The 20,361-nt window shown below is 35.0% G+C and overlaps 2 protein-coding genes and 1 non-coding gene across 3 annotated transcripts in view; 2 read left to right on the top strand and 1 right to left on the bottom strand.

Moving 5' to 3' along the window:
- The window catches only part of LOC125649761 (uncharacterized), a 44,499-nt gene extending 39,216 nt beyond the window's left edge, over positions 1–5,283 (top strand). The window contains exon 22 of the mRNA XM_056166280.1: positions 244–5,283. Within this exon, the coding sequence (XP_056022255.1) occupies positions 244–822 (579 nt within the window). The 3' untranslated portion in view covers positions 823–5,283. The remainder of the gene's footprint in view (positions 1–243) is intronic.
- Positions 5,284–18,373: 13,090 nt separating this feature from the next.
- Positions 18,374–19,180, top strand: LOC130055019 (uncharacterized). Its single transcript, XM_056166169.1, has 2 exons — positions 18,374–18,706; positions 18,992–19,180. The coding sequence occupies exons 1-2, from the start codon at positions 18,374–18,376 to the stop codon at positions 19,178–19,180; spliced, it is 522 nt and encodes a 173-aa protein (XP_056022144.1).
- Positions 19,181–20,099: 919 nt separating this feature from the next.
- Trnav-cac (transfer RNA valine (anticodon CAC)) lies at positions 20,100–20,172 on the bottom strand. The gene has a single exon. It is a non-coding gene; the product is annotated as a tRNA-Val (tRNA).
- Positions 20,173–20,361: the final 189 nt, after the last annotated feature.

Here is a 20,361-nt window from a genome sequence, read left to right as displayed (position 1 = left end):
GAGAGGGACGTAAAACAATATTCAATCAACCAAACCATATTGGGTGACACCTGGAAATTTTACCTATGAATGATAATTCATAAAGGAGAGTGCAAAGGAAATATTGAAGTTGTAATATGCATTTATAGAGAACACATATGTGCAGATGTTTTAAGATACATATTGAAAATTCAGTTATATCCAGTTTACCATGATGATGAATCAAATGCTTTTGGAATACTAGTTTAAAAAATTTCATTGAAGGAAAAAGTTACCTCCCCTGATGTCTTCATCTCATACCAATGGGGAAAGCAGAAGGAGATATGTGCATTGTTCCAGAGACTGACCAGTCTGGGGTTCACCTGCTGGATGGACATTCATCAAATGGGAGGAGGGGACTCCCTGTTTGACAAGATTGACGGGGGGGTCAGAGGTTGTAAGGTTGTGTTGTCCTCGGTAACCACCAAGTACGCCCTGTCTGCCAACTGCAGGAGAGAGGTCAGTCTAGCAGATGCTCTGAAGAAGCCTATCATCCCTATGTTGATGGAGAAAATAGACTGGCCCCCAAGTGGACCAATGAGTATGGTTCTTACACAGTTATTGTATGTCAACTTCTCAAAGGATGAAAGTGTGCAGTTATCTTGGGAGGGAAAGTATTTTGATGAGCTTCTGAAGAAGATTAGAGAAAACATTCCAGAGGAGGGCAGCCATGAATCAGGAAAAGGTCAAGGTAATGAAGACAAACAAAAAGGTCAGGGTAATCAAACATCTGAAAATATGCCTGTAATGAAATCTGATAAGGGCACCCAGAAAAAGAATTCCTCTACATGTACCCTGTTATAGTATGAACAAATAGAAAATAGAACATTTATAATATGGATGTAGAACTCTACGATATGATTAATGGTAGTGAAACAAGTAAGGATTGATTATTTCCATTTTATTTTATAAAGAGTGGAGCCTGATGACAATCTGGTTTTTTTGTCACTATTTCATATGCCCCTAGATCTTTAACCTTAGAGTGCCAAACATTTTTATCTCTGTTTACATCTTTTTACAATATCTTGATGGTATCTCAATGTTGCCTCTCTATGTAACCTGAAATTCAGGAAATGGGAGAGCTTATTCAAATTGTTTATATCATATTTTGGATTATGAATTTTGTTCATGGAATCATTATGAATAGAATTATTTATCATAAGTTGAGAATTTTTAAATTCAATGATCACTTTTATAGAGAGAAAATACTCCTTTTATCATGACTGCAGTTGATACTGATAACAACTAGGACATACATAATATAACAAATATGTCAATAAATCTGTTTGTTGCAATTATAACTGACTTTTATTTTAAATTATCTTCTAATAAGTTAAATTCGATTTATGTTTAGTATGCAACACATTGTGTCCTATGTCTATTTTACAATGGTTGATTTCTTTTTATTCATTTCTGTACATGTATTTAGCATGATTCGAAATAAATCTTTACATTTGTTGATGTTACCTGAGGAAGTGACATTAAAGGGACTGATTCACGATTTTCCCCAAAATTTTGTTTTTTACTTTTAATGATCAAAACCTAGCTACTGTCTAATGTATTGAAAAGATTTCGCATAAAAAGTAAGGTTATACATTATCACAGAAGCTCATTTTAGAGAGTTTGTTATTTGTTTTGTGAACAAAGATTGCGGTATGTTATTGTTTACGAAATTTTCAAAAGAAATGGATATCAATCTAATTTTATTGTACCGTGGAATCATTAGAATTCATGGTGGCTCAATTTTCGTGGAATTCGTGGGTACCCCTCACCCACGAATTTACATCCTCAATGAATATACAATATATATTATATATATATATATATACAATATATATTACAAATATATAAATCCACGAAATTATGTCCCCACGAACCTGTAAAAATTAAGCAATCCACGAAAATTGGCCCCCACGAATTTAAATGATTCTACAGTATCTTTCACATTTCAAGCATTCTTTGGGTAGACTGTCATCTAAAAGTTGAAATTTGTGACTATGCAAAATTAAGATGCTTTATATTACAAAACTAATATTTCACTGGTTTGTTTGTATACATAAAAAGACTCTAGTCTTTTTTTACATAGGCTAAAATATTGCTTTTATTCTTGCATTCAGAAGGTCAAAATTTTGGCTCTCAACATTAAATGAGTCATATTTTTTATGCATCAAAAATGCAAAATATCTTTTTCAAAAATCATGAACCAGTCCCTTTAAGCCTAAGGTCCTAGGATACCCAAAATTTTAAATATAATCAAATGAAGCAGATTTTGCTGTGTTTACATGGGATTTTCTGTTACTTGATCAAACAACAATTTAAATGGCCTAAAATGGGTCATTAAGGGAATCCCATTCTCATGTGACGTCATATAGGTTCATGCGACATCATATAGGTTTTTACAAAATCTTTATTTCATTAAAATTTATGCATGATAGAAATATATCTTTAGGAGGAATTTTATTCACAGGCTATAATAAAAAAAATCCAGTATAAACAATTTGATATTGAAAAGGTGTATATTTTCTATGAATAATCAATTATCTGTATTACAAAAATGCTGTCGAGGGCAATAACTCCTACAGATGTATGCTGGTATTTCTCTATTATATGTTTATCTATCATACAATGATTTCCTTGATATCCACAATTAATTCATATATATTTATAAAGCAGCATTTTATGTTTAAATAGTTGAAATTGATATTTAAATGTGCGATTTTCTGATGTTGATATAAAGTTTTGTTTTTGTATGTCCAACATCTTTAAAAATCTGGCAACATATATATTTTCTTCGGTTTTTTTTTATTAAATTAATCTATATGAAGTGGAAATTAATACAAATTTTCTACTTTGAACCATTAATTTTGATAAGTCCCATGAGTGTTGAGCTACCTAAATACATGAAATGCACCAATGAAAAGATGTTTTTGAAGGATTTCAATTTTTGAGTAATATTTTAATTCCATCGAATATTTTTAAAGATTTATAAATAATACCAAAATAAAGGTGGTTTCATAGAAACATTTTGTGGTAAATATGGGTTTTTAACAATATTAAAACATTTTCAAATAGTTTTATAAATTCCATAAAAAAATTTCGGGGGCATTCTTATGACGTTAAATGTATTTTTGTTTACACTACACACAGCTACATGCTTCTGTTGATTATCATTAATCCCAGTTGTATATTTAACTCTACTGTTACCAAAACGTTTTTACTTTTAATGAAAAACTGCATGACTCTAGTTTATTATGTTTTCTATTATTTTTACTACAAAAACTTTATCTTATACTGGTACTTAGTATTTTGCATGTGCAATATCAGTGACATCACAATGACCATATCATCCTCCGGCACCAAGGATCCATAATACACCAGCTAGGTCCATGCAAAATTTCCACTTTAAAATTCTTGATTTACACACATTGATTTGAATTTAAGCATATGTTTCAAGTTTCATGTTTTCAGTGAAGGTGTCATGTTTCATGCAAATTAGTTTTTAAAGTGATAGTAAAATGATGTTTGCATGTTTACCTATGTTTTAGCTAAATTGTAATTATCATTACTATACACAATAGACGTAAGGAAACATACCGTTTTGTAATCACATCCTGTTCTAACTCTCAACCAATAGCAGCTCTCAGGCTTATATATATTGGTGTTTAATTCTATTGGATGCGATATATATATTATGTATGGTTTTGCATATGAATTAGGTCAGTTACAATTCTTTTTATGCAAATGAGAATTGAACAAATAGAGAACCAATAATTTTGATTTTAAAATCAATGAATTCATACTCGACTCTTATAATGTGAAGTAGGTTTAACACAGATGCCATATATGACTTATGATTAATTACACTTCATCACGTCACAAAATGACACTTATACTGCGAAAAAAAAATTTACACTAAATTTATCTAGTGTAATGGCATGAGCACAAAATGTTTTGGAGATTCTTTCAGAAGGTATTAAGTAAAATTAAATACATCTTGATGTTATTGCTGCGCAATTCCTGTACATCACCTTGTTCGATCATTAATCTAAGAAAATGATACTAGTCTATGCATTTTGACAATCATTACACTTGAAATATTTTAATCATTGGTTACATGATGAAGAGACGACATTTGCACAGCAATAGTGATATTGTGGAGACAATTTTGTTTATTTTCATACTAATATTGTCTTAATTATTAATAATTAATTTATTTAGTGTATTTACCCTTGTGTCAAAGCCACTTTTTTGTTGGCATTGTTTGTTTTCATCCATAATAAGCAATACATAACATTATAATGTGACATCATAGTCAGACCTATGCAGTGTATGAAAGGTGAAGATAACAAACAGTGATCAATCTCATAAATCCCACAAGCAATACAAAATAGATAGTTGGGCAAACATGGACCCCTGGACACACCAGAGGTGGGATCAGGTGCCTAGGAGAAGTAAGCATCCCCTGTCAACCGGTCACACCCAACATTAGCCCTATATCTTGATCAGGTAAACGGAGTTATCTGTAGTCAAAATCAGTGTGCCAAGTATATGTTGGTAAATTTTTCTCAAGTACCAAGAGATACAGGAACATGCTCAGAATAAACGTGTATCAGGGTAGTTTTAATGGATGTTATGCATTTGAATCATCTCGTCTGCATAGAAACGTCTATATTTAGCCCTAACTTACTTGTGTGTCTCCATATATTATGTTGAAATTCTCAGCTAGATAGCATAGTATACTACAAAACTTTTCACATTGAATATATAACTGCATGAATTTAATGTTGTACTAGTATATTTTATTTAGTTTTTGGGAAAAGTATGTGATATTTTATCAGTATTAATAAACATCCCTGTGTTAATGTCCATGGGATAAAAATACTGCTGCTAGATTAGAATTCCCAAAGATGATGACATTGTGTAAGATTTAGAGTTTTATTTCCTCCCATAATCAAGAAGTGTGTATTTACATTTGAACTTTGGTATCTCAAACATCAATATCTCGAATGCCATGGGTATATGAAAGGGAGTTGCAAGTCCCAACTCAATTTTCTTAATGTATTTTAACCTCAAATTATCTCAAAGACTCAAATATCTCGAAGTGGTTTATTTTTTTTACCCCATCAAGTCTGAGATTTTGAGATTTGACTTACTGATTCTGTGATGACAAATTCAATGAAATCATTATGATGTTTGTTGCAAGCAGCTGTTTGTCTTAGTTTTTTCATTAGGTTCAGATCCTGTACAAAAAATAAAAAAGCGATCACCATTGTAAGGATTGTGTCAGGTTTTTAATTTATGACCCTGAAGAAGGTTTTGAAAGTTGAAGATAATGAACACTGATCAATCTTATAATTCCTATAAGGAATACAAAATATTAAGTTGGGCAAACTTGGACCCCTGGATGTACCAGAGGTGGAACCAGGTGCTTAGGAGGAGTAAGCATCCCCTGTCGAACGGTCACACCCACTGTGAGCCCTATATCTTGATCAGGTAAATGGAGTTATCCGTAGTAAAAATCATAGTGCTGAGAATGGTCCATCAATTGGTATGAAACCTTTAGACAGCATTTGACCCAATGATAGATTGTATTGGCAAGCTAGATTGTAATAATGACCATAAAATTTGCGAAATGTTGACTTTAATGAGACTGTAACATCAAGTTGTTTGTCAGTATAGCCTGCCTCAATTTAAAAACTGACTGTATGCAGAACAATCTCTTGCATATATCAAATCAGTTGAGAGATGTAAACACGTTTGTCATAAAGTTGAGTTGTTAGATTGCTATTGATATTTTTTCCAATAAGTACAAAGCACATGTGGAGGACTTTATGGTGTCTTTTATTTCGAGTTCACTGGGATATATTGAATCGATATATGAATGAAAATGATAATAGATAAAATATCGTCGATATATTTAAATGTCGAGTTGAAGGCTACAGCAAGAGATTTTTTTCTTCTCATGTAGAAGTTTTTGAATAAATTCTGCTTCACATGAATACAAAACAGGTCAGCTAATAAAGGAGCACAATTCGTGCCCATGAGAATTCCAACAGACTGTTGGAAGACCTGATCAAGACCACGAAGATATTATCAATGAACAACTCCAGGGTTATGGTAATAGTGACCGCTCAGCTGCCGTCGGACACGCGTTACAGAATTTTCGTGACAACATTGACATTTTGCAGTGCAGGGAGTCACTTGACTTGTTTTATAATTTATGTTGCTGTGTTTTAATGTTTGAATGTGTAAGATGACTCTGCTGACTTGGAATAGGAGATGACAGTTCTCCATGAGGAAATAAGAGAGCTGAAATCAAGTGTTCGACAGTATTGTGCTCCTATGTTAGCTGACCTGTTTTATATTCTTATGAAGCAGAAAATATTTAAAAACTACGTGAGAAGAAAAATTCTCTTACTGTGGCCTTCTATTCGACATTTAAATATATCGACGACGTATTATCTATTGATAATAATAATTTTCCTTCATGTGTCGATTCGAGATATATATATGTAACAGGTTTCTCTTTCCCTTAAGTAATAACAGGAACACCTGTTTGGGTTCTCGACAAGACGTTTATTCAGGAGTTACCATGCAATGCACGAATTGTCCAATGATGAAACCCTATAACAACAATGTTTAACAATTTTAAGTAATATGCTATATAAAACATGAATACTATAATTTCACATAATTACTGATGTACAACCAATATACGATTATAGCATTACATCGGTGATCTATATCAAGGGAGATAACTCTATACCTGTATACATCACATATTAAATCTCCCAAGTCCTATAGACTTTAACTTCATCATAAAACTTTACAATAATTATCATTATAATATGTATTAACATTATTAATTATTGAATTAAATAAAAACCATATAGTGAGCATACCATTCTATGGGAATAGGCTCGAGTGAACAATATTTACAGATGACACCAAACTGGTCTGATCAATAAATTAATTATGATATCTACAATATCTTGTAAGTCATAAAACATACTTTTACTTTAAAATAATATCACAGTGAGACGAATCATATACATTACTATCACAGATATTTACATTATATAAGTCTCACTCTCACTGATCATTTATTCCAGGAATGTGGCAACAAAAGGAATTTTATGCAAAATTACAGATTTAACATTTAGTAAAGGAATTATAGAATAGATTAGCATTAGTAATAAATTATTAACTTACCATTCAAGAGGAAAAATGTCGGGTCTATGTCTAATTGTCAAAATATGTCAGATCTACTGAAATCAACTCTCTTCTTCAAAAACTGAATAAAGACTGACCACAAAGAACAGAACTCTTGGAGGGAAAATCTCCAAGACCAATCCAATGACATAAGACAAACTAAAACACCAATGAAATTAAAAGACACAAGGGACATTTGGCCAAAATATAGTTATATACCCCAGGCCATTACACTGGGAAAGTGACCAAATTTTTATGCTTGACTGCATGTTTAAATTACATTACCTTGCCTAAGCATTTTATTCAATGAACCAATTCTTTATACATATACCCATCATATTAATTATACAATATACATGTATAATATGAGTCTGTCACATATATATATATATATATATATATATATATATATATATATATAATTCAATAAAAAAAGCAGGCAAATATACAGTTCCAAAATATATTTAAATCACTAGCGCTTTCTGGATTTTAACATCCATCCTCAGGTGAATACAAATTTTAAATATTTACTGTGTGATATCAACTCTTTCTATACATCATACGATTTATTATGTAAAGGACATGTTAAAGTGTGTGATATCAATTCAAAGTTGATTTACGAAATTCTTTGCCATGAAAAATTTATACCTCCATTACACCAAGCATATTACGGAAAGGTTTTTGAAATACCAAAAACGGCTTGGAAATCTATTTATGAACAAAAAATCTTATCCATAAGAGACAGAAGTATATCAGAATTTAATTATAAATTGTTAAATAACCTATTGTGTAACAGAGAATTGCTGAAGAAATGGAAAATAGTAGAAAATGATTTTTGTGTCTTTTGCAGAGATGTTAAAGAAAACAATGAACATCTTATCTTAAAATGTAAAAATGTTTCTCATATATGGGACATTGTTAAACAAATTTTAAAATTTGATATATCGTGGAAAACAATTGTGATAGGATTTTACTATGAAAACAATGAAAAGACACTCTTTTTGAATAGCATAATATTTCTTATTGCCTGTAAAATATACAAGTTTAAAATGTACTGTAGATTAGATAACAAAGACGAAAAACCTCAAGAAATATGTAATCACATGAAAAGTAAATTGAATTTTTATACAGAAGTGTACACAAAAATTCAGGACAAAAAAATATGCTAAAGTTATGAAAGCAATTAAAGACAAATTGTAATTTATACACCTTTGCAGGTGTGACTTTTTCTAATATGAAACCTCTGACAAATATCTGTATATGCACATTTTTAACTATGCTTCAATGTGAGTTTATTTTGAACAATTTGAATTGATTACAAATAACTATATTTCTATATCAAATAAAATTTTGTAATGAACCTTTTATATACTGGTATTTGCAAGAAGTTCCCACTATGAGGAGGGGTCCTGTCCTCCTATAGTGCTGCCATGGGGGTTGTGATATGAACTGAATTGTTAACCCCGCGTATGGCAGTTTCAGGTTCTTTATGTACATTATTATATTGTTGTGTTGTTTTTCCGTAAAAATAACAACATTTTTTGCCATAACATGTTAATAAATTTTGTTATATAACAGTATACTATATGTGTGTATGTTTGTATGTATGCATATATGTTTGTGTTTTTTTATATGTAGATATTTATATGTATAAATTTATATATATGTAAAAAAAAAAAAATCTTTCTATTTGGATTATATATATATATATATATATATATATATGTGTGTGTGTGTGTGTGTGTGTGTGTGTGTGTGTGTGTGTGAACTCGAAATAAAAGACACCACAGAGACGTCTACATTTGCTTCCTACTTGTATGTTTTATTCAAAGTAACTATTAACGGCAAACTGACAACGTCCCATATTTATGTAGCAATATTCCATTATTACCTGAACATGGTGTTTATATCTCTCAAGTGCTTTGATACGCAAGAGCTTGTTCTGCGTATGGTTGATTTTTAAATCGAGGCAGGCTATTGACAAGTTGATGGTGCAGGGGTTTCAAACAGCCTCGTGTAAAGTCAGTATTTCACAAATTCTATGGTCGTTATAACGATACAACCTATCATTAGATCAAATACTGTCTTACATGTTTCATACCGATTGCTATGCCGTTCTTGGCACACTAATTTTGACTACGAATAACTCTCGTTTACTTGATCAAGATATAGGGCTCAAGGCGAATGTGACCGGTCGATAGAGGATGCTTACGCCTCCTAGGCACCTGATCCCACCTCTGGTATACCCAGGGGTGCATGTTTACCCAACTCTCTATTGCTTATAGGAGTTGAGATTGATCACTGTTTGTTATCTTCACCTTTCATGAAAGCGTTTTACATTCAACGCCAAGGCTTCGCGAATCAGAGATTCATGGCAAATACGACTCGGGGATTGCCAGTGGTCAGCCTTCCTCAAATATTCCTAGGAGTCTTTTGGTTGATCATTTTTTCAGATATTAGAAAGGGCATTGAAGCTGGAGTGGATACTAGTACTATCACAGAGAGGCGTTATCGCAGACCAATTGCCTAAGGAAAAGAACCTGAGACTAGGAAACTAAACAGAAGGGAGGTCAAAGCCGCAACCTACGATGGGAGTTGTTCGTGGTTGGACTATATATATGACCCATTTTAATATCCTTTGCAAACTTAATGAGTGGACAGAAGAGGGAAATGGTTTATTTCTCGCGGCATCTCTTCGTGGTCAGGCTCAATCTGTCCTTTGAAATTTACGAGATGATAACACCGATTTTTACTACCTTGTGTAGGCTCTAGAAGAACGCTTTGCTCCACCCAAGCAAACGGAGTTGTACAGAGTCCAGTTAAGGTAGAGGCGGAAAAGAGCAAAAAATACTAAACCAGAATTGGAACATGCTGTCGGAAGATTAGCAAATCTTGCGTATCCAAAGGCCCCATCTGAAGTAAAGGAAACTCTGGCAATGGAACAATTTCTGGATGCCTTGCCTGATTCGGACATGAGAATAAGAATTAAACAAGCGCGTCCTAGGAATCTAAACGATGCCATAAAGCATGCAGTAGAGCTGGAGGCACACCTAAGGGCAGAAGACAAACGAGGTTACAGGGCTTACCAACACCAGTTATGGGAAGAGGTAACCACAAATGAAGGTTCTTTCAAAATGGAATTGAATGACAGGATGGCATCTATGGCAGACATAGACAGGAAATTCAACAATTCAGAAAGAGCGGAGGGCTGACTCATCTCGATTAAGTAAATATTTGGATGAAAGGTGAATATAACGAACAATGATCAATCTCACAACTTCTAAAAACAATACAAAATAGATAGTTGGGCAAACAAGGACCTCTGGACAGACCAGAGGTGGGAGCAAGTGCCTAGAAGGATACAATAGAATGTTATGGATGTCATAAGAAAGGACATAAAAGGAATTGTCCAGAGAAAAACAAGTGTTCCTATTGATAAGAAGAGTTCCGGAGAGAAAAATGCTGAGAAAAAGTATAATCATAAGAGTTCAAGTGGGCATCTAACTCGGAGAATTGAGTCATGCTCAAATAAAACAGGAATGTTCATTTATGTAATGGTTAATGGCATAAAAGTGAAAATGTTGGTGGACACAGGGGCTACTGTCACCATGTTATCAACAGCGTCAATGAAGAAAGTAAAAGACGAAGGGGAATTATAGGTCCAAGAGCCTGGCATGAACGTTTTTACTGCAGATGGCGATGAATTGATATTGGAAGGTAATGTCAATATTTAGATGAAAATTGGGAAACATCATATCAAGACGTTAGCTTTAGTAGCTGAAGTTCAAGTAGATGGTATATTGGGATTGGGTATGATCAAACATGTTGATATGATCATAGATGCAAAAACAAGGTGTCTTGTCATTTCAGGATGATAGTATTCCGGTGGTGTACGAAGGTAAATTTGGATGCTTCAGAGTGGTGGCTAAAGAAACAGTCAGCAAACCACCTCGAAATGAATTAATTGTACCAGGGAAAGTATGCACTTTGAATGAGAGACAGGTTCAATCCCAATGTATTGTAGAGTCCAAAGATAGAGATGATATAAACAGACCATTGACAGCCAGAACATTTGCCCAACCTCTTGAAAATAATATTGTACTAGTACGGTTGTTGAATGTGGACCCTGAGCCAAAGGTGGTGTATAAGAATACCGAGATTGGACAATTCCAAGAAACAGATGAGGTAAATTCGGATGGCTTCTGTTATCTAACAGAGCGACTTGATATCGAACAATTGTATCAAGACTCTGTAAAGCATCTAACAAGAGGCAGGCCAGGGTAGTGAAATATTTTCAATGGAAGTACCATCTTTGTTTGCCAAGAGTGACAATAATCTTGGGAAAACCAATGTAGTTAAACACAAGATTGATACTGAGGACGCAAGACCGATAAAGCAACCCGTTCCCCATGCCCTTTGCATTTATCGAAAGAAATTTAAAGAAATATTGACGAAATGTTGGAGTACAATTTCATAGAATCTTTGATAAGCCCGTGGGCTTCACCTATTGTGTTGGTGAAAAAGAAAGATAATTCCTATTGGTTTTGTGTAGAGTACAGACGTCTTAATGCTTGCACAGCTAAAGACGCATATCCTTTGCCCAGGATTGACAAATCCTTGGAACAATTGTCTGGATACAGCTGGTTCTCCACCTTGGTTATGTTTTCTGGATATTGGCAGATGGAATTTGACCCTGCAGACAAACTTAAGACAGTTTTAGCCACACGGAGAGGTATGTTTCAGTTCCGAGTAATGCCCTTTGGACTTTGTTGTGAACTTGCTACGTTCGAAAGATTAATGGAAACAGTATTGTCTGGATTACAATAGGATGTATGGCTAGTCTACTAGGATGATATCATCATAATGGGGAAAAGATTCGATGAAATGATGGTTAATTTAGGACGAGTGTTTGACAAACTTCAGTCAAATGGGTTGCGATTAAAGGCCAAAAAATGTCATTTGTTCTAGCGGTCTGTAAAGTTCTTGGGCCACATAATTTCTTAGGAAGGAATAACAATAGATCCTAAAAAGATTGATAGTGTGAAAAACTCGCCAGTACCTACCAATGCAAGTGAAGTAAGATCTTTTCGTGGACTATGTGGGTATTATGGAAAGTTTATAATAAAGGACTTTGCAAAGATCGAAAGTGCCTACACAAGTTGACTGAAAAAGGTAGACCATTTGTCTGGAATAATGACTGCCATGATGCTTTTGATTTATTTTAACAAAAGCTTATACCTTCTCCAGTTTTAGGTCATCCTGACTTCGCGAAAGAGTTTATATTGGATACATATGTTAGCAGAGATGCAATCGGGGTTATACGTTCTCAGGAACAAGAAGGTCATGAGAAAGTCATTGCATATGCCAGTCGTCCAAGAGTGAAAGAAGTTATCGTGTCACCAGAAAGGAACTCAATACAGTTGTCCAGTTTGTTAAGGGTTTTATGCATTTTCTTGAGGGACGAAAATTTCGTATAAGAATGGATCACAGTTCCCTGAGATGACTGATGAAATTTAAAAACCCGGAAGGCCAACTGGCAAGGTGGCTTGAGGTGCTAAGTACATACGACATGTTGATCGAACACCGACCTTGAGCGCAACATCAAAATACTAATGTCCTAAGTAGGATACCATGCAAACAATGTGGTTTCTTGTCTTCTTGGGATCAAGAAGTTGATTGATTACTTAATTGATTGATTGTATCTTGTTTTTCCTCACGAGAATCTTTCACGCATATGGAGACGTCACCAAGACCGGTGAAAGGCTTCAAACTTAGGTCTTTGTTCGGTGCTTACGGCCATTGAGCAGTGAGGGTTCTTAGTGTGTCACACCTACTGTGACATGGGACATCCTCTGATAAGGTCATCTCCGAGGTCTCGTGACATTCCCACCTGATACCGAGCATTTGGTGATGGAACTGCCACTACCTGTTTTAACGACTTAGGTCTGTCGAGACTAGGATTCGAACACCGACCATTCGTATGCGGGGCGAATGCTCTACCTCTAGACCACAGCGGGGGTAGGGGATCAAGACAAAATATCTGGGTCTGTATAGGATGAGGATGACACTCAATTACCAGATGATTCGTCTCTCGAAAGTATTCAAGAAAAAGATTAAGATGTTTCTTTGGTCATTGAATGGTTGAAAGCAGGAACAAAACCCAAATTAGAAAAACTGGCAGCAAAAACTATTCTTGTCAGAGACATTGCAAGACAATGGAACATGTTACTCGTTATGGATAGATTACTTTGCAGGAAAGGGGTAGTGGGACGGGGAAATCCTATCTTTGAAAGTGCTATACCAACGAGAGCACGGCGAAAAGTACTCAACTTTTGTCATGTTTTCAAGGGGTTGGACATGTAGGTCATAAGAAGAAAAGAGAAAGAGTGTGAAGCAAATACTATTGTCCTGTGTGAAGGAAGGATGTGAGAACATACGTCACGGGGTGTAAGAAATGTTCTATAAATAAAGGTCCAAATGTTACAAAGAGAACTCTAATAAAGGTGGTTAAATCTGGAATCTCCATAAAAAGAGTGACCACGGATATTTTAGGAGAATTGCAAAGACCGATCAGGGTAATCGGTATATATTGGTTGTGTCCGACTACTTTACTAAGTGGACAGAAAGTTTCGTCATGCCCAACATCGAGTCCCAAACTGTTGCTAAAATATTGGTTGAAAAAGCAAAATTTGGAGTGTCAAGAATACTTCATTTGGACCAGGGCAGACAGTACGAAAGCCATTTGTTCTAAGAACTTTGTGTCCTTTTACATATTAAAAAACCCATAACATCATCTTACCACCTACCTGGGATGGTAAAGCGGTTTAAAAAACCCTTGCCACCATGTTTAGTGCACTCGAACGATCATCAAACAATTTGGGATATGTAATGAAGGCCTATCGATCAGCAGTTCATGAGACTAGTGGCTATACCCATAACTTTCCTATGTTAGGTAGAGAGACATCTACACCCCTAGATCTCATGTACGAATTACCGGAAGAGTTGAAAGTCACTCCTCGAGAGCAATGAGTTTGGGAGTTACAGGAACGCCTAGAAGAAGCTCACAAAATTGTACGAGAAAATACAAAGCAAGCTATGTGTCGGCAAAAGACATATCATGATCGAAATCTTAGCTTTGAAAAGTTTGTCCTTGGCGATTTGTTTTTGTATACTTTGCGGTTAGCATGATATTGGTGAAGACAATGGTGTTGAGGTAGAAACAGTTCAAAGTAAAGCTCACTTTGAAAGTAACGAGTCTAATACAGAATCTTGGGTCAGACAGGATCCTGTAGATCATCAAGGAGTCTTTGCTTCCCGAAGATATAAGTGAGAGTGAGAGTAATGCTCAATGAAGACATGGGTGAAGAAAGGAGTAAAAAGACACCTCCAAATAATGGTGATTCGCAGATTGAAGAAGGTAGACTCTTTTGGAAACCAACTAGGCCCATGTCTGATTTTGCCCCTGCCAAGGTTGCTGTTGTTATAGACGCTGTGTCTTGTGAGCCCATAACGTAGAAACCATCAGTCCAACACAAAGAGTGTCAGTATGACCCTGTTTACGTCACAGAAAGTGGGAAGATAGTCACAAGAAGGGCTGAAGGTAGGAAGATAAAAAAGATCGAATTTTTTAAATTGTAAATCATGAGGTTTGAAAAGTTTCAATGAGAACGTGCGAAAATGAATAGAAAAATATTCTCATGTTCCTATTTACTTCTGTACCAATATTATTTGAAGAAAAAATAAATATGTTACTCTTCGTTGTTTTCATACGGGACGTATGACTTTATGGGGTGAGTGATGTCATGAAACAGGTTATACTAATCAAAGAAATTCGGATGGTATGGAGTTTGGTCATGGTGATAACTTGTCCTCCCTACAGTAAAATGGACTGGGTCTATGCTATATATAAAACGCTCGACCGCACATCAGTTAGGTACAGTCCGATTCCCCCGATTTTACTGAGGGAGATCCGAGGGTCGATCGGCCACAGGTGAAGAATAGCAAGCTATCTTCAAGAAGCCCTTCCCCCGACTATACTGCGGGGATCCGTGGGCGATCGACTGAGGAAGAGATGAACCCATCCAACACCTTCTGGAGGACCCAACCATCCCCGGATCTTCAAGAAGACCCGTCCCCGTTCCCAGGGGATCCGAGAGACGACCACCATCGTCGCCTCGCCGCAACTAACCTAGTGTAGCAGGTGAAATGCTACCTTCGGGCTGAATTAGCCTTATGGTCTAGGTTGGCTAACTGATCAACCATCGTAGCTTTGACACTTGGCAATAAAGGCTGAATAAGTATGTACCCCAGTGTCAAAGTGAGCGGGAGACATCAGCTGGTAAGAGACCTCAGGTCTATAGCCTGAACCATTGGTAGAGGCCAATTGTCCAGGGATTTTGGATTTAGGGAATTAAAAAGTTGGTTAAATCCCTGTTGAATTTTTCTTGCTTTTGAAATTCGAATTGTAGTATTGATTATGTAAATGTGTTGAAATAATCATCATAAATATATTGAATAAGTTCGTTTCTTGCCTTATAGACAACAGGCATTCTTGTAAATCATGCACTGCAGAATCCCGAGCGTAACCAGGTACGTATCCACAGATAAATAGTGACTGGACACACGTTACACTATCATAAGTTGTAATAATGATTTTCTGCCTCATGATTTTGTCCATAATTATGACATATATTAATGATCTCGTAATAACTATTAACTTAATTACCATTTCAATAGAACAGCTATATATCATTGAATTCGTAATACGGTTTATCATATGGTAATACCAACATTTAGCTCACCTGGGCTATTTCTTCACTTAGATGATCTTATTCTTCTCAAATCTATTAAAATCACCCTCCATGCATATTTGATAAATGCAGTGAGTATTGTCATTGTAATGTGGTGGCCTGTTTGCATTCTGTTTTTTAACTTTTCCCATTTCATAACGGCCCAGGGATTCAGGTTTGTAGAAATAAGCAGATGTGTCTCCTTCTAAGGGGAGATGAATGAGAAAAAGAGTGGAGCTTACAAATGTTTTTTTCAGAACCTCTGAATCAGGATAGTCAAATTTTGAATAAAAACTCCCTTGTTTGATATAGATTCAAGTTTTATTCCTAGAAGGTATTTAACCTTGGAACCAAGGTTTGAAGTTTTACATAGAAATATACGAAACAAAAGTCTTCAAAAATTATAAACTTCTCAACTGTGACATGACCTTTAATATATTTTGATCTGCCATGGCAGATTACTGGTGAACACCTCTATGGAACAAACAAGATCTGCATACTTTACAGGCCTCGCTTCTGATAGGTTGAGAATTTAATGATATGGTGTTAGAAATAACTTTTTATGTAGCGAATAATAAATATATATCTTGCACTAGCTATCCTCTGATGTTTATAATGGCTTTTTAATTTTTAAACTCTTGTCATTACACTAAGATTTAATTTATTGGCTCGTTAAAACATCTCTTATGAAGTATGATTTCACCATCGAAAGAGTGATACAAGCTCTCAGTTATTTTATTTTATTTTTCCGGAATGATAAAAAAAGGTGTTTGGTTTGCAACTAAGAGAGTCAAAATTTCGCTGTGATTTGATGCAAGATATGAAAACATGGCTGGCTGGGAGTCACTAGCTCTGGAAAGCAGCTCATCTAGAGGAAGGTTGACTATAAACCCCTGGCCCTCCTGGAAGTGGAGTTTGGCATTGGGTCAATCACCCAATCCTGTAGAAAATCGCGGATTACAGGAACTGAAGCAGTCAAAAATCCTGCCATTTGCCCTGTTAGGGATGTGACAGCAGGTATCTTAAACACAGCAACTGTAGACCGACATGCGAGACAACGAATGACGTATAACACACTGCAACCTCTGTTCTCGCCGAAAACAGTCATTAAAGTTGCACAATGGAATGTGCGCATCATGTATGAAATTGGTAAATGTGCGCAAATAGCAAAAGAAATGAGGAACTATGATATAAGTGTCCTTGGAATTAATGAGGCTAGATGGAACCAAAGTGGAGTTGTAACACTAGCGACCGGGGAGACCATCCTTACTCTGGTAATCCAAATGAAAATGACCATCACACCAAAGGAGTCGCCATCATGATCTCTAAACAAACAAAGAACAGCCTAATGGAACGGGAACCTGTAAATGAACGAATTATATGGGCCAGATTTAATGCTCGTGGTCAAAACTTTACCATAGTACAGTGTTATGCACCAACAAATGAGGCAGAAGTAGAGGATAAACAACATTTTTACGAACAGTTAGAACTAGTTTGGAAAAATATCCCAAAACGTGATATAAAGATCTTAATGGGCGACATGAACGCCAAGGTAGGCCAAAACACCGCCAATGGGGAGAGTTATGGGAAAACATGCAGCAGCAGGAGAAATGAATGAAAATGGAGAATTACTGACTGAGTTCTGTGAGATCAATGAACTTGTGATAGGTGGTTCAATTTTTCCACATAAAAATATACATAAAACAACATGGGAATCACCAGATGGAAAAACCAGAACCAGATTGATCACATCATGATAAGTCAACGATGGAGAGACTCATTACAGGATGTGAGGGCAATTAGGGGTGCAGATGTAAGCTCAGACCATCATTTAGTGATAGCTAAAGTTAAAATCAAACTTGCAAAAGAGAAAAAGAAAACAAACGTACAAAATACAATGTTGAGAAGCTAAGAGATGTATAATATTGAACAGGATTAAAAATGCATTAGACAAGATTCTCAGGGAATAACAAGCTGGCTTTAGACAAAACAGAAGCTGCATAGACCAAATTGCTACACTCAGAATCATCATCGAACAATCTGTAGAGTGGCAGTCCTCACTATATATAAATTTTATAGACTTTGAGAAAGCTGTTGATAATGTAAACAGAGATGGAATGTGGAAGTTGCTACGACATTAAGGTCTGCCAGTTAAAATAGTCAACATGATAAAAGCATTATATGAATACATGTATTTCAATGTACAAATAATACATGATTCAAACCTAACGGAATCATTTAAAGTAACAACTGGAGTTAAACAAGGATGCCTTCTATCACCTACCTTGTTTTTGATAGTAATTGACTGGGTTACAAGACAGGCCTTTGATTCAAAGAGAGCAATACAATGGACAATGGTGAACAACCTTGAGGATCTAGACTTTGCTGACGACCTAGCATTGCTACCCCACCGTATAAAAGACATGAGAGACAAAACCAAGAAACTATATGAAAAGGGGATAAAGATCGGATTGAAATTTAACATCAAGAAGACCAAAATAATGAAAGTTATGACCAGGAAAGGGGTAACAATATCAGTTGAAGGTGAAGACATTGAGGAAGTAGACCAATTTACATACTTGGTAAGTATTGTAAGCAAAACAGGTGGAACGGAAAAAGACATTAATTCTAGGATAAGCAAAGGAAGACAGGCATTTGCCATGCTAAAGCCTGTATGGAAATCCAACGTACTTTCTACAAATACAAAAATCAGAATATTCAACACAAACGTAAAATCTGTTCTACTTTATGGGTCTGAAACCTGGAGACTTACCAAAGGACTCCAACACAAAATCCAGGTGTTTGTCAACAATTGTCTTTGTTATATATGTAGAATATGGTGGCCTCGAACCATTAGTAACAAGAACCTCTATATTCAAACAAAGCAAGACCCAGTGAATGAACAAATTAAAAAATGATCTTGGCAGTGGATTGGACATACTTTGAGAAAACCTGTGAACAACATAACACAGGCGTTGGACTGGAATCCACAGGGATGCAGGAGACGAGGGAGACCAACACACAGCTGGAGAAGAACAAGGCTGAAAGAACTAGATAACATTGGAACCATCTGGAGAGAAGCCAAACAAATTGCTCAAAACAGAGTTAGATGGAGGATGACTGTTTCAGCCCTATGTTCCGTAAGGGACGAAGAGGACTAAGTCAAGTAAGTCTTGAAAACATGCATAAAAGATTAAGATATTTACATTCTGGTTTTTTGTTTATGTTTTTGTTTTTGTTTTAGAAAAAATATTGAAAACGTTATTTGTTAATACTTTTTTAATCTACGGATACATGTAAATCTTCAGAAAACATTCAGTTAGAAAAGAAATTTATCAAAGAAATATATTATAAAAAGAATTTGAAACGAACTGACCATAGTTTAGATATAATTATCACTATATTCAAACTGGAGAAAAAAGTACTGATCAAAATTGATAGAAATTACTAAAATAATCATATTGTTGCTAATTGTATGCACTGTTAATCAAGAAATTAGTTTCCTTAATAAATTCGTTTAATTTGTAAACCATTTTACATCAAAGGAATGTGGTTGTCTGATTACAATGTTTTCTATGACTACCTTTTTTATAATTCCCATCGGGCTTGGATCAAATCAGAAAAATCGTAATATTTCTGAATTTTGACCATTTCATTTCAATTTCTTTTAAAATAAATTTTTCTGGTATATCTTTTTTCTAACTGACATATGTTTCCAAGATTTTATCCGAAGATATAAAAAATATCAGCATGCAAATAACGTTTTCAATTTTCATAAATATTTTTTTATTTAAAAAATTAGAACGTCCATCTGAGTCGTTTAGGCAATAGGCCTGTTTTCTTAGATATTCATATTATGCATGAAATCACAGCGACATTTGGACTCTGTCTAGAGTATCTTATTTGCAAACAAAGTACCTTTTCTATCATTCAGGGATAAATCACAAAAAAATCATATAAAATACTTGAGAGCTTGTATCACTTTTTCGATGGTGAAATCATACTTCATAGGAGGTGTTTTAACAAGTTATTAAATAAAAATTTAGTGTAACGAGCTACCTTGTTGGGGGAAAAAAATTATGGTTCAGCTGGGGGTCGAACCCAGGACCTTTCGCGTGTGAGGCGAACGTGATAACCACTACACTACTGAACCCATTGTATACTTTTACCGTTAAAGATATTTTTAAACAAAGTAACCATGTAACTATCATATAAAGATTTCCACAGAATTAAGAATAAAATATTTTCCATAATAAACCATATGTTTTTGTGGGATTTGGACGAAATAGAGATGATGATGTTCGAACGATGTTGTCACACCTTTCCCAAAAATATCATTAGC

Source organism: Ostrea edulis, chromosome 5, assembly GCF_947568905.1.
Source record: "Ostrea edulis chromosome 5, xbOstEdul1.1, whole genome shotgun sequence".
Lineage (NCBI taxonomy): Eukaryota > Metazoa > Mollusca > Bivalvia > Ostreida > Ostreidae > Ostrea > Ostrea edulis.
This window is presented reverse-complemented; position numbering and strand designations above follow the sequence as displayed.